Genomic DNA, 13,459 nt, shown 5'->3' with positions numbered 1-13,459 from the left:
AAAGGCATCGCGCCCAAAGTTGGATTCAACTGCGTCCCATGGGGAAAGGGCCTGATGTTGGGCTTCCTCTCAACGAAGTTGAGGCCCAATAAGACAAAGCCGATAGATGTTCCTATGATCATTACTAGCCTAAACAGCCCATTAAAGTTAGCTATTAATTTTCCTTCGTACTACTATTTGGGCCATTGTAGGTTAGTACGTGCATGCTTATATAATATCTGTGGACGTGAGAAAAATCGAAAGAACGCCAGGTTGAGATGAAACTAAGTAGAATGCAATATTTTCCGTTATATAATATATCGGACGAGACCTTAGCTTACTAATGGTCATGGCATTGTATAGGCGGATGTGTATACTGTATGATTGCAACAATTTGAACTAGAATGCAGACTTTGCATGTGATGATCACTTACTAGCAAGAAAAATTCTCGTGCTTAGGTTTGAATACAACTCGTCATGAATATGTTTAAATAAAATACGTTGATAGACCCACGCCAAACACATAAATACATAAGCTGTTAATGTGGGTCGATCAAGTCCATGAATGTGGATACGGCCCTCAAGTTTGGTACAACAATCAACAGAATCGGTGAAATCAATATGCGTTGAATTAACGTTTAACTTGAATTTAGTTGAACTCATTAGAATTTGGAAAATTTACATTGAGTCCATGTCAATAGATTGGTTGGTTAGCAAGAGGAGGAGAGGAGAAGGGTCAAAGTCGAAAGGGTATGAATTTCCAACGCAGCTTAATTGCCCGTCCTATAAGACAAAGGGGAAGGGAATGGCTCTCTCTCCTCTCCCCTTTTCGGAGCCCCAAGAAATTAGAGATTGATAGAGAGAGGAGAAGTCATTACATAAACTTAGATTACCGCGGTAAATATGGACTAAATCAATAAGAGAATTACATATGTTATTATATCAGAAGGTGGCCCACCCATTATTTTAAAAAGAGTCCAAATTTTCACAACTTCAAAAATTTATCCCCCCCTCTCTCTCTCCTCTATCTCTTCTCTCCTTCATCTCTTTCCTGTAGTCGCCAACCGCCGTCAGATGCCCCTCCCCCCATCATAATCCCTTCCCTCGGCCATCTATTTGTATCATGGACTTGAGGTTTCTCCGACCTCGAGCTTTGCATTGTCCAGGAACAGTTTATTGAGTCTGAAGGCTAAACCTATTCTTGATTTCTTGAGCCAATTTGGGGGAGTTGGGCTCGAAGGTTGACGTAGATTGTTGTGGCCGCTGTCAAAGTTCCGAAAGAGAACCCCTTTTGCTGAAATAAGAAGCTCCAAAATAGAAACTTGTCTATAAATCAATTACCCAAATAAGGGAAGGGAAAAAATTGAAGAAATTGCCTTGCAAAGCTTGAATTCTCACGCAAAATTCTTCTGTAGATTCCAAATTGTTCTGCAAATTTTGTATTATTTTATTTACTTATATTCCGATTAATTGTAATTTAATTTTAAAAATCAGAATTGTTATCGTTTTTGTTTTGGCAATCCACCATCAGCTTGCATAGCCATAACATCACACCCATCTCCTCTCGAACTCCATGTGTCTCGGAAGCACACTTCTCTTCTCTCCATTCTGCCACTGAAAAAGGGTTCAGCTTCCTCCTCGAATTTACTACAAGCTCAGGTTCCTCCGACCTTGGTTCCCTCCGGCAAGGAAAGCGCAAAGCTTGAGGTCAGAAGAGCCTCGAGTCCTAGATAAATTCGAGATAGGTGGCTGAGGGAAAGGAGCCTGATGGGGGAAGGGCATGTGATGGCAGTCAACAGCTGCAGAAAGGAGATGAAGGAGTGAGATGGAGCAGAGAGAGAGAGTGATGGGGGGATGGAGAGTGAGTGACGGGAGAGGGGCATGTGACGGCGGTAGACAACTGCATTAAGGAAATGGAGGGGAGAGAGAGAGTGGAGGAAAATTTTCAAAGTTGCGAAGATTTGGGCTCTATCTAAAATAATGAGTGGGTTGTCTTATGACATAATAACGCATGTAGTTCTCTTATTGGATTAGCCCATTTTTCTGACATGGTGATTTAAGTCTATATAATAATTTCTCGAGAGAGACATGTGTTTGAACTTTGGTTGAGCATTCCTATAAGGGAAGGGTTGGGATTCAGGTTGGGTTTGTTATTATCTTCTGGTGATTGTGAAAGTCCGATGAAGAAAAAAGAACTATAAGGAAAATGCATGGATTCTCACTACTTGACATCCACAAGCTACTCTCTCCTTTGGCTTTTTACACATATAAATTATAAAGAGGTTTTTACCTAAATGACTCATGATTTACCCATTTTGTCAAATCTATCATATATTTTTTTTTGTTAAATCTATCACATGATTTACTTTTTGCATCAAATCTATCCCGACGTTATCTTTTCCGTCGACATCTAACGATTGTGCTGACGTCGCACGTGAAGGGATAGTGGGCCACACTTGCCACGTGGGCGCCATGTCAGTACGACCGTTAGATGTCGACGGAAAAGATAACGTCGGGATAGATTTGATGCAAAAAATGAACCATGTGATAGATTTGACAAAAAAAAATATATAATAGATTTGACAAAACGGGTAAACCATGGATCATTTTAGATAAATTTTTCAATTATAAATAACAAAGTCAAGTATAACGAGAGGAATGTGTTTTAGTGTAATGACATAAAATGTCTACTCAAAATGATCAAGAGGTCCTGAATTGAATAGGATCGATGCGTTTTTAATTTTGCTTCATTTTCATTCCTTTAATTTGGCCATTAGCCATTTTTAAGATCGAAAAAGAAATTCAAGTATAACAACGAGGAGATTATTATTATTATTAAAAAAATGGAGTTGTACATCGCGTCAATAAAATAGTGGATTGAATAAATGTTTTGTTGTATAACATGCATGTGCATATAACATTAGAGTGCCTTGTCTTCCGCTGTGAAAGAGGCTAACCGGTACGTACAGACACATGACTGGATTAAAAACATTTTATATATGTGTTAGTCGACGATTATCTCAATCCGAATATAGTTTCGTTGATTGTTTATGATCAGGGCAGCTCTTCCATGTTGAGTATTAAATTTCCATAGGGCTTCTACAAGTTTAGGTTTAATTTCACTTAAAAACTCAAACTGATAATTGTTGGTACACAAGTCTCATATAAACCAGTGGATTTTGATTCATCTTTTCCATATGAGATTAATATCCACGTGGGATGGAACTGAACCGATTGATAAAATTATGAATCATAAGTTAAAACCCTAAGCTCCAATTGTCATCATAGTTTAACAATTTATAAATAGTTCACATATTGAAAAAATACAAATATATAAAAAATGAAACATATCCAAATTACAAAAATATATAAAAAATGAAACAGATCAAACAGTTCACCAATCTCATAAATTCTTCTTTTATAGTGAATTTCATTTTATAAATAAATAAATATATATATATATAACACTTGCAAATTTGAAATTTTAATTAAAAAGGAAAAAAAAGAAAAATTCACAATTCTTCTTCTAAAGTGAGATTTCATTTTTTTATATTTATATTTTCACTCAGTGAACTATTTGTGAATTGTTAAACTGTGATGACATTTGGAGTTTAGGATTTTAAATTATGCTTTATAATTTTATCAATCGGTTTACCTCGATTGAAAGAAATGGAATACAATTTATTTGAGCTATTTTTTTTCCATTCCAATACAGTTTTCAAATATGGTTTGCTAAATTCTTATCTAAAAATTTTAAAACGATTATAGTGCATATTAAAAATCATACCGAACCATCCCGTGTCCACTCCTAGTAGTAGAGCTTTGTGAATGGGCCACCTGACACTCTAGATTGTCCGGAGCCTCCATATTAATAGATATATCAAAAACTCAAGCGAAATCAAAGTTGAGACACATAATCTTAAGGATAAGAATAAACAAAAGAAAAAAGAATTAGGATGAAATTGAAAAGTTTAAAAGATTGAGACTTAATAAGAGTTATATTATTAAGTCTAAGATCGTCAATGAGGTGGAATGTCTTTTTTTTTATATCAAGAATAGAGTGAAATATCCATTTTTGGTCAAGAATAGAGTGGACTGGCATTTAGCAAAATCTCAAGGAGGTTAGCGTCTTTACTATATTATGATATGATAATAATGATGATGAATATATTCTTATGATTCAGAGGATTTTACTGCCACTTCTATTCCAAAGGCCGACCCTGTCTCTCTCTTATTAACTACAAATAAAATTTAAAGGTGACCTCATATCAATTACATACATTTTTTGACCACTGCATTTATATTATCCTATATATTTTTATTTCTGCAAGCCAATGACGAAGTCGGGAGACCCTTTCCTGCATACTCCTTGTGCAGCATAAGTGCCGAATAGCATACTGTAATTATTTTTTACCTTACCATGCAAGGAAGCATTGGTAATAACTCGATGTCGGCATATATGATACATCTGAGTTACTAGGATACCATATATATAGGATAATATTGTTAATCTTAGCTATCATTTTACTTGAAGCACGGGTGCATGTGCGCGGGGTTCCGCCGATTTCTCCAATGCGATGCAAATATATACATGCATTATCGTCCCACTTCACTTCACTTCACTTCAATTCCCTTCTCCTCCCCTACTTGGTCCCCCTTTTCCCATGCCATCGCCTCTCACCCCCTGGCCACCTTGGTCTTCGAGCTCTCTACCTCTTTCTTATATATATTATACATAAATACACACATATATATATAATACATATACATATATATATATTCAGCTATCTATTTACGAGAGTGTCATGCAATAAAATAACAAGATATGATGATTCATACAATATTGACCCTGAAAAGAAAAATCAAGAGAAACTGATTAATCAAATCGAGAGTTTCTCAAAACAACAAGTAATCGAAATTTATGATATAAATCATAGTCTCTCTACTATGTCTTCGTTTTTCTTAATTTTTTTCCTCCGAGCTCGGATTTTTCTTTCGAACGATATATATATATATATATATATATATATCGAGAGAGAGAGTAGAGGGAGAGTAATTTTGAATATGCATGGCCGCCTAGTAGTATGTAGTAGTCCTCGTGTCCTCCTCCTCAGTGGCTAAGTAAACGGCCCCGCCATTTCCTCTTGCTTGTTACCCGCTTCTTTGCCGTCCCACCCCCACTTTTCACGATGGATATATATAAGAACCAAGTGTCAATTATATATATATATATACACACGGCAGAAATGTATGTATTTATGTATGTAGAGTAGATGACCGAGAGAATAGGAAATGTTGATATGGAAGTGCATCGTTGTTCGTCCGTCAAATTAATGTGGATAGCTAGTAGCGATGAATAGACCACACGTTACACGAGAGGACGGATATTGAGGATATTTAATCCTACATTAAAAAAATGAATGAATATTCATGGGTTTATATGAGATTTGTGTACCACTACTTATCAGCTTGAACTTTTAAGTGGATATGGGTCCGAGCCCGTATAAGTCCATTGAAAATTTAATATGGTATCAGAGCATGTAATACTTCAGCGTGCCCATGTGGACTCACACTACGCCGACCCAATATCGAGAGCAGCCAAAAATAGCGTCTTGTTGCTAGTCCCCCTCGTCCGAATACGGAAGAAGAGCCCGACTCGATATCAGTAGTTGATCGTGGGCGTTTAAGGGCTCGTGACAACGTGTAGGCAGAAATAGACCACATATTGCACGTTAGTGCGAGTGTTGAGGATGTTTAATCCCACATTGGAAAAAAATTAATGAATATCCATGAATTTATATGTGATTTATGTATCACTGCTTATCAGTTTGAGTTTTTAAGTGGATATGAATCCGATCCCGTATAAGCCTATTGAAAATTTAATACTCACCTCCCGCAGGGAACCGTCATTGTCCCGTCACCATCGAATTTCGCAACCAAACGCCAGCACATATACATACAAGCGACAGAAACACCGGCACCATACTATCCACATTACAAGTGTGGGCAATGGCAGAGACACACCATACGATCGCTGCCATACCACCATCATCGTGATCGAAAGGCGAGTTTTTTATTTTAAGAATGAGAACCAGACCTGGAAAAGAGAGTGGAAGAAGGCGAGAGGATCACTGGGTTGTCCCGCCTTGTGAATGCAGCTGAAGGGTCTCAACTCTCAACTAAGCAGGAGGAAGAAGAGGTGGGCTAAGCTTCCGAGTCGACCCAACATCTATATATAGATGGAGAGTGGGGAGACGAAGAGTTCCTCTGTGAAAGCGTCGAGGAGAAGAGTTCTTCAGAGAAAGTTCTCTCTCTAGACACCCGACACCCGCATTATTTTATTTTTTTTATGAGTAAAATCTATTTGATTTGAGATTGTATATATGTGTAAACTTTTCCGTATGTAAAGACGGAGGGGGTTGGCTGGTTCAGATGTCGCCGGCAGCCGCTATTGGGGGGTGATGATTGGCAACTAGGCCCCCTGATCGGAATTGAAGGGACCCAATTATTAGAGCTCAACATGTCCCTTCGATTCCAACTAATGGAGAACTCGATGTTGGCCACCACCTCCCTCCCCCAAAAAAAAAAAATCAGTTTTGAAGGGACCTGAATATTGGGGTTCGATGGGGTCCCTTCAATTCCGATTGAGGAGTGGTGGCTGGCGACCAAGAAAGCATTGAATTGGTGAAGTTAGAGAGGGAAATCAAAAAATCGCATTAATTTCTTTTAGATGAGTAAAATCTATTTGATTTGAGATTGTATATATGTGTAAACTTTTTTCGTATAAAAAAAAAAAGTTAAGAGGTACGATTGATCCTCTTGGTAAATTCCTTCAGTCCTCTCCTAACTAAATATATATATATATATATGGCTGCTCACTCCTTCGTTGCTGTACAAATCTATATGGGTCAAGAGTCATTATGCTCCTATATATACCATCCTCCTTTAGGCCAAAAAAGGATGTGAACATATGGAAGCAGCCTACTAGCTAGAGGCATGCATGCATATAATATAGGGGAAATTGCCAATAAAATTTTTTTAAAAAAAAAAAAACACAGACTTTACTCGTTTTCGTATTTATAGCACGGATTATTTTCTTTTGCACAGAAAAGCATCAACTTTGCCCATTTTCCTATTTATAGTGGGACGTTCAACTTTTTCCGCTAAGTTTAATGGCCTCAGCTAACGGGCGACAACAACAACATCAGTTCGTCCAACACGCAAGTTCACTCCTTTCGAATCACTTTTGCCTGGTTCTCCCTCCCCGTGTTGTCCCCTGTCGAGAGAGACTCATATAAGCCACGCCACCTCCCGCAGGGAGCCGTCATTGTCCCGTCACCATCGAATTTCTTAACCAAACGCCAGGACATATACATACAAGCGACAGAAACGCCAGCACCGTACAAGCCACATTACCAATGAACGGTGTGGGCAATGGCAGAGACACCATACGATCACTGCCAGGCCACCATCATCGTGATCGAAAGGCGAGTTTATTATTTTAAGAATGAGAACCAGACCTGGAAGAGAGAGTGGAAGAAGTCGAGAGGATCACTGGGTTGTCCCGCCTTGTGAATGCAGCTGAAGGGTCTCAACTCTCAACTAAGCAGGAGGAAGAAGAGGTGGGCAAAGCTCCCCAGTCGACCCTACATCTATATATAGATGGAGAGTGGGGAGACGAAGAGCTCCTCTGTGAAAGCTTCGAGGAGAAGAGTCCTTCAGTGAAAGTTCTCTCTCCAGACACCCGACACCCGCATGCCTCTCTCTCTCTCTCTCGCTCCCTCCACCCCTCCCCTTTGACTTTCATTGCACATATAAATTATAAATAACAAAGTCAAGTATAAGGAGAGGGATGTGTTTTAGTGTAATGACATAAAAAAAATGTCGAGTTGTCAACTCAAAATGATTAAGAGTGTGTTTGGATTGAGAATTGAGTAAAGTTGAGTTTTGGTTTTAATTGGTTTGTAATGATTGTATTGTTGAATTATGAGAAAAAGTGTGAAAAAGTAATAAATAATTGAGAGAAAATAATGATTAAGTAATGATTGTGTTGTTGAATTGTGAAAAAGTAATGAATAGTTGAGAGAATTTAATATAAAAAATTGAATTGAATGGTTAAAAATATTTAAAAAATAAAAAAGTAATGATTGTGATGTTGAATTAAAGATAATTGAAGTTGAGTTAAACATTATTTCGAAAATAAACACACCCTAAGAGGTCTCGAATTTAACAGGATTGATGTGTTTTCTAATTTTGCCTCATTTTCATTCCTTTTATTCGGCCGTTAGCCTTTTTTACGATCAAAAAAGAAATTCGAATTTAATAGGATTGATGTGTTTTCTAATTTTGCCACATTTTCATTCTTTTTATTCGGCCGTTTGCCTTTTTTACGATCAAAATTAAAAAAGAAATTAGAGTATAACGAGGAGGACATTAAATCCGCAAGTTGTCTCTCCAACTGCTCGAGACCAGCAGATGCCATTATCTCTTCGGCACGACTTGAGACGGTCTCCACATCAGATGCCCTTACTCTAACAGGTCAAGCTAAAATTCCACAGGTTCAAGCTCAAAAGGAAATTCAGCTAAGCCTCTTAACAAATTCATAGCATCCTATGCAGAAAAGACTAGAATGAGTAGCTGATTCAAAGTTCCATCACGAAACAAAAGAAGATTAGAGCACCAATTCGCTCCGAACAAAGAATTTAACGCCATAACCAAGCCGAAAGTAGTACAGATCATCACACATATTCGTCAAACGACCATCCGTAAAGCTATTCAGAAAGCTTAATAGCTGACAGCAGATTCATTACTAAAGGCGACAATCTCCTAGGAAGGTTGTCAAGGGAAGATTTTGTACGGACGCAGAAGTTTCACTGAGGACAGGAAGTCAAGAAAATCGATAAGGAAGAAGAGAATATATGAACGAAGTGGACATACCAGAAGAACGGGAAGGAGGAGATGACGATAGAAGAGTGGTGAAGTTGTATGGAACATGAAGTAAGGATTTCAGATGTCGGAAGGCAAGCCTTTGGTGCTGTCTATGAACAGAGTAGGCGACAAGACGGCGGTTTTGGAGGCAGAGGGAGCATTTGAGTTGCAAGAACTTAAAATCCGATTCGATAATACTAGCCAAAAACTGACATTTTTATACCACCATGCGTAGCATTATATAAAAAAGATCGCCCATCTGACTACATACGAAATGACAAAAATGGACCGCTTAAAACCGCTTCCCAGTTTAAGGAGTCTCACGATTGACAAGAACAGATTTCGTGTCTTCCTCATATCGTCACCTAGATGCTTGTTTAAGAGACTTGAGGACTGCTCTTGAGGCAACTCTTTTGGCTGTCTCCTTCTTGTCAGCGCATGAAGTGTGCCTGTATATTTTTCCACCTGCCTTGACCTCAACCGTTACAGATATCCTGTTGTTGTCCCGAGACACCGTGGGTTTCTTCAGTGTGTAGTTCTCCTTCTGGCACGCCTCGTGCAGCTCCCTCACTGGATGGAGCTGCAGCGTCTCGGGAGTGACCAGTGGCTCCAGGAGAGGCCTAATACTGTCAAACACCTTCTGTTTATTGTAGCCCGAATCCACCAGGACTGCACCAGCAAGAGACTCGATAATATCCCCTAGCACCTATTCCATTTAACAATCAAAGAGTCAAAGAGACGAGAAAACATGGGTCACAACATGGCAAACTTGCGTGGTTTATTTGCTAACCTTCGGGAAAGATGTTTCAGACTCCCAGCCATACGTAAATGCCGGTGCGAACTTGTCAGAGTTCCTGAGGGTGTTGGCTATATCACGTTGCAGCGCGTTCGAGTCATGGAGAAGGTGCTTGTGCAATCCCACCTTAACAGCGGCAAGAGCATAACAATCATTGTTCACGGAGGCAGACCTCATATCAGTTATTACCCCCGGCGACAACCTTGGGTATGTACTGTAAAGATGGACCGTGATTACATAATCCAGAACTGAGTCACCGAGATATTCCAAGCGCTGCAGAAAATGAATCACCAACCCCAATTGATATCAACAGGTAAAACGGGTTATGGAAGAAAATTTGAAATATTAGGGGCAACCAAAACGTACCTGATAACACCTCGGAATTTCTGGAAGCATGAAAGAACCATGCGTCAGTGCTTCTACCAACAGAGAAGGATCATTAAATGAGTACCCTAAAAGGGCCTCCAATTGCTTTATGTTAACAAACTTCTCAGAGTTTAAGTGGATTCCCCTTTCATATGGTGAGACCCTAAAGTCCACCTTTATACCGAGCCAATCCAAAAACATTACACCTGCTGTTTCTCCCCCAGTGCTAACATATGCTCCAATCAACGCCTCTACCACGTCCGCCACTCTCTTCATTTTAATCTTCCTTTTCCCCACCACATACATCTTCCTTCCGGAAACAAACTCCTCGTTTAAGAGAGACTGAGATTTGTATCCAGGAATAATCCAATTCTTTGGATTAAATTGTTCGTCGCGAATAAATCCCTATATGACAGAAGATAAACAGTCGTGAAATTAGAAAAGAGGAGCACTCAATCTTTGTTGGTGCAACAACTGCAACACATTAAGGGAAGAAAAAAGTACCGGAAGATTGCATTCGCAGCCTAATTTGCAGAGTGTGGCATTAGAAGTTATTCTTTCCCTCTCGATACTCAGCATGCCTTCGTGATGATTTTCATAAGACTTAAATAGCTGTTGACCGACCGCATATTTAAGGAAAGAGTCACCAAGAGTTTCCAGAGATTCCAGATGAAATTCTTGATGGCACCGTTTAGTTGTAAGAGCTTCCAGCACCTGAAATGGTGAATAATGCAATCACCAAAAACTTCACGAGCAATTATAAAATGGAAGAAAACCCAGCAACTGCATCACCAGAGGAAGCAAAACTAACTGACAGATGCACACAACTTTCTTTTTTGGGCCATGCATGCAATGTCAATATGTTCGTAAATTTAGTAAAAATAATAATTATCACATGGAACCACAAGCACGACATATGCATCTCTATCAGCTTTTAGTGGAACAACTAGATAAACAGACCTTGATAGTTGGGATAACCGCATTTTGTACACAATGATCCAAATGCATCCTTTTCAAATTTGCAGCCATAAGCAATGACTCGAGGCGGTGGATAATCGATGGAGCAAATGAATAGGAGTACACTGTGTCGATTGATATTGGAGCGATTATCAAGTGACAGAGTTCTGGAGGCAGCTCAACCATCGCTTTGCTTGGCTCTTCTGCAGGCAAAAGTAGAAAACTCAAGTTGAAGCTGCGTAATGAAAAAGGGCGAACAGGTTGAGTGATGCACATCAAACCTTTCTGTTTTCTATGTCGGTCCCAGAAGAGACAATTCTGCGCTTGAAAAATGTGTCTCCCCTTAAGTAATGACTGTTCTTCACAACGCCAATTGATGCCATACCTGTAAATTCATTCAACATCCATGAAATCCTATACTCCGAGGAAAGGCCTGCCACATTGATGGTAAAACTTTCAAAGTTACGAAAGACAGAAGAGAGTTGATAAGAAGCTCGTACCGCTCTTTATAGTACTGCTTATATGTTACACTACTTCCATCCCTCATATTCAATTTTGAATTTGCATTTAGACTGTTCAAGAAACCAGAGATGCAGTATATACGGCCATTATGAGGGGTGTAGACCACAGAATTCTGGAGCAAGCAAGAGCAGACTGGTCCATCTTTGGTTACAAGACTTGAACGGCCATGGAAGCAACAGCCTTTGATGTGTTCATTCGATACGTTCGAGCCTGAAGTGGGACTATTCGAAACTTCTGCAGATGGAAACAGTACAGAGGCGACAGGTTCCCAATCTACGGTGCCTTCATTTGGGTATCCACTCTTTAATGGAAGGATTAAATAATCGATACCAGGTGAATTCCCAGAGTTGAAACTATTTAAAACTTCCACCAATTTAGTGACATTATGTTCCACGAGCACGCTTAGAAGAGTGCTCTGAAACTTCCTGCAACAATTCACCTGTCAACATAGAACTTTAAGATAAGGACAAACACAAGAATGACTGTCTATGAATAGATTTACCTGATAATTGTTTCTCTAAATTTACAAGAAAATGAAGATGACATTTGTCAATGTTCTAATTAGTAAATCTCTGCTCTCTTTTCTAAGCTAAAGCTTAAGTGGGCAAGTAAGGCTGTTCATAATTAAGTACCCATTAATCCAAGGAAAAATAATTTCGTTATACCTTTAAGCATATCAATATATAAGTAACATTACAGTGAAACAGCGCACCTGCTCCTCCTTGAGACTCCAGGACCCAGCATATATGAAGTTTGCAGTCAGCATCCCCCTATCTGCTTGTAACTCGAAACAAATACCAGGCTCTAGTTCACTCCTCATAGCAAGTACCAGACCCTGAACTCTTACATCGTAACTAAAGTGTTGCAATAATTGAATGACATAGAAATGGTATACGTTGGACTCCGAGAGCGTATTAACCAATTCAACTGGGAAGTAAGCTGGGTGCTCATCATCATATGCCTCTTTCTCGGCATCTACATTATCCATCGAAGCACGTCAGAATGTATTAACTTTTATCACAGATCAAAAAACTTTTCTCCTCGAAGGACTTTCACTGAAGAACTCGCATGCTACTCTCTCTCTCTCTCCCCTTCCCTTTGGCTTTCATTTCTTCGTCGCATCGCATGAGACGAAGAGTTCTTCAGTGAAAGCTTCGAGGAGAAGGAACTTGCAGGGGAAGCAGTGATGGGTTGTGGAGTGAGTGTGGGGGATCCTGAGAAAAGGGCAGGCAGAGAGAGGGAAGAAGAGAGAGAAGATATTTATGATCTGTCTGTTTTCAATATCAAAATCACAAAAAAAATTAATTTTAACTTTAACTCAGCCTAATACACGATAAAAATTCACATTTTCCAAGTCAAAATTTTTTTTAACTTTAACTTTAACTCAACACACTACACAACATTTTGTCATTTTCCATAATCAAAATCAAAGTTACTTTAACTCTGAAATCAAACACACCGTTCATGTTAAATCTCATTGATCAATCTCTAAAATGCATCACCCGATATTCAAAATGGCAATGAGTTCCGACTAATTCAAATTCAAGTCGGATCCACGTACTAAAGAAAATTAATTTAAATTAAGTTATCACATCTTATACCGAGATTATCAAAAAACTTTTACTTCTATAATCTCAATTCGAAATGTGTTAACTACCCAATTTGATTTAAGTGATCATATCGTGCATTGAATCATCGAAAAACCATTTTTGATAATGGTAGCCTAATAATGCCCCATAACTAGTCAAATTTTGAATCCTATTGTTAGAAACGCATTCGCGTTTGGTATTCTGAATGTGCAACATAATTATTTTAAAAAATATATTTATTTTTACTTTTCTTTTTTTACCTAAATTCGTGTTTCTTTTCCATTATTAAATCACATTTTTCAAAATTTCAATAATTAGAAAA

At 38.7% G+C, this 13,459-nt stretch overlaps 1 protein-coding gene across 2 annotated transcripts; it reads right to left on the bottom strand.

The window, feature by feature from the left end:
- Nucleotides 1–9,073: 9,073 nt before the first annotated feature.
- On the bottom strand, nucleotides 9,074–12,773 carry LOC116201098 (endoribonuclease Dicer homolog 2-like). Of its 2 annotated transcripts, none has more exons than XM_031532206.1 (8): nucleotides 12,261–12,773; nucleotides 11,527–11,987; nucleotides 11,308–11,411; nucleotides 11,030–11,229; nucleotides 10,574–10,783; nucleotides 10,070–10,474; nucleotides 9,698–9,976; nucleotides 9,074–9,613 (listed from the first exon to the last, which is right to left on the bottom strand). In XM_031532206.1, exons 1-8 carry the CDS (start codon nucleotides 12,534–12,536, stop codon nucleotides 9,269–9,271), a joined length of 2,280 nt encoding a protein of 759 aa, XP_031388066.1. In that variant the 5' UTR covers nucleotides 12,537–12,773; the 3' UTR covers nucleotides 9,074–9,268. The 2 variants fall into 2 exon arrangements, with proteins under 2 accessions (XP_031388066.1, XP_031388074.1); XM_031532214.1 differs by having other exon boundaries at nucleotides 11,030–11,226.
- Nucleotides 12,774–13,459: the final 686 nt, after the last annotated feature.

Source organism: Punica granatum, chromosome 1 (genome assembly GCF_007655135.1).
Source record: "Punica granatum isolate Tunisia-2019 chromosome 1, ASM765513v2, whole genome shotgun sequence".
Classification (NCBI taxonomy): Eukaryota; Viridiplantae; Streptophyta; class Magnoliopsida; order Myrtales; family Lythraceae; genus Punica; species Punica granatum.
The sequence above is the reverse complement of the archived record's forward strand: the minus strand, read 5'-3'. Positions and strand labels throughout refer to the sequence as shown.

Bases quoted from the DNA above. Each gene is read 5' to 3' on its own strand.
- LOC116201098 (XM_031532206.1), bottom strand. From the start codon at position 12,536: ATGGATAATGTAGATGCCGAGAAAGAGGCATATGATGATGAGCACCCA. The intron at 9,977-10,069 runs GTACGTTTTGGT...CATTTTCTGCAG, and splicing joins AAATTCCGAGGTGTTATCAG to CGCTTGGAATATCTCGGTGA. The intron at 9,614-9,697 runs GTTAGCAAATAA...TAAATGGAATAG, and splicing joins CTGAAACATCTTTCCCGAAG to GTGCTAGGGGATATTATCGA.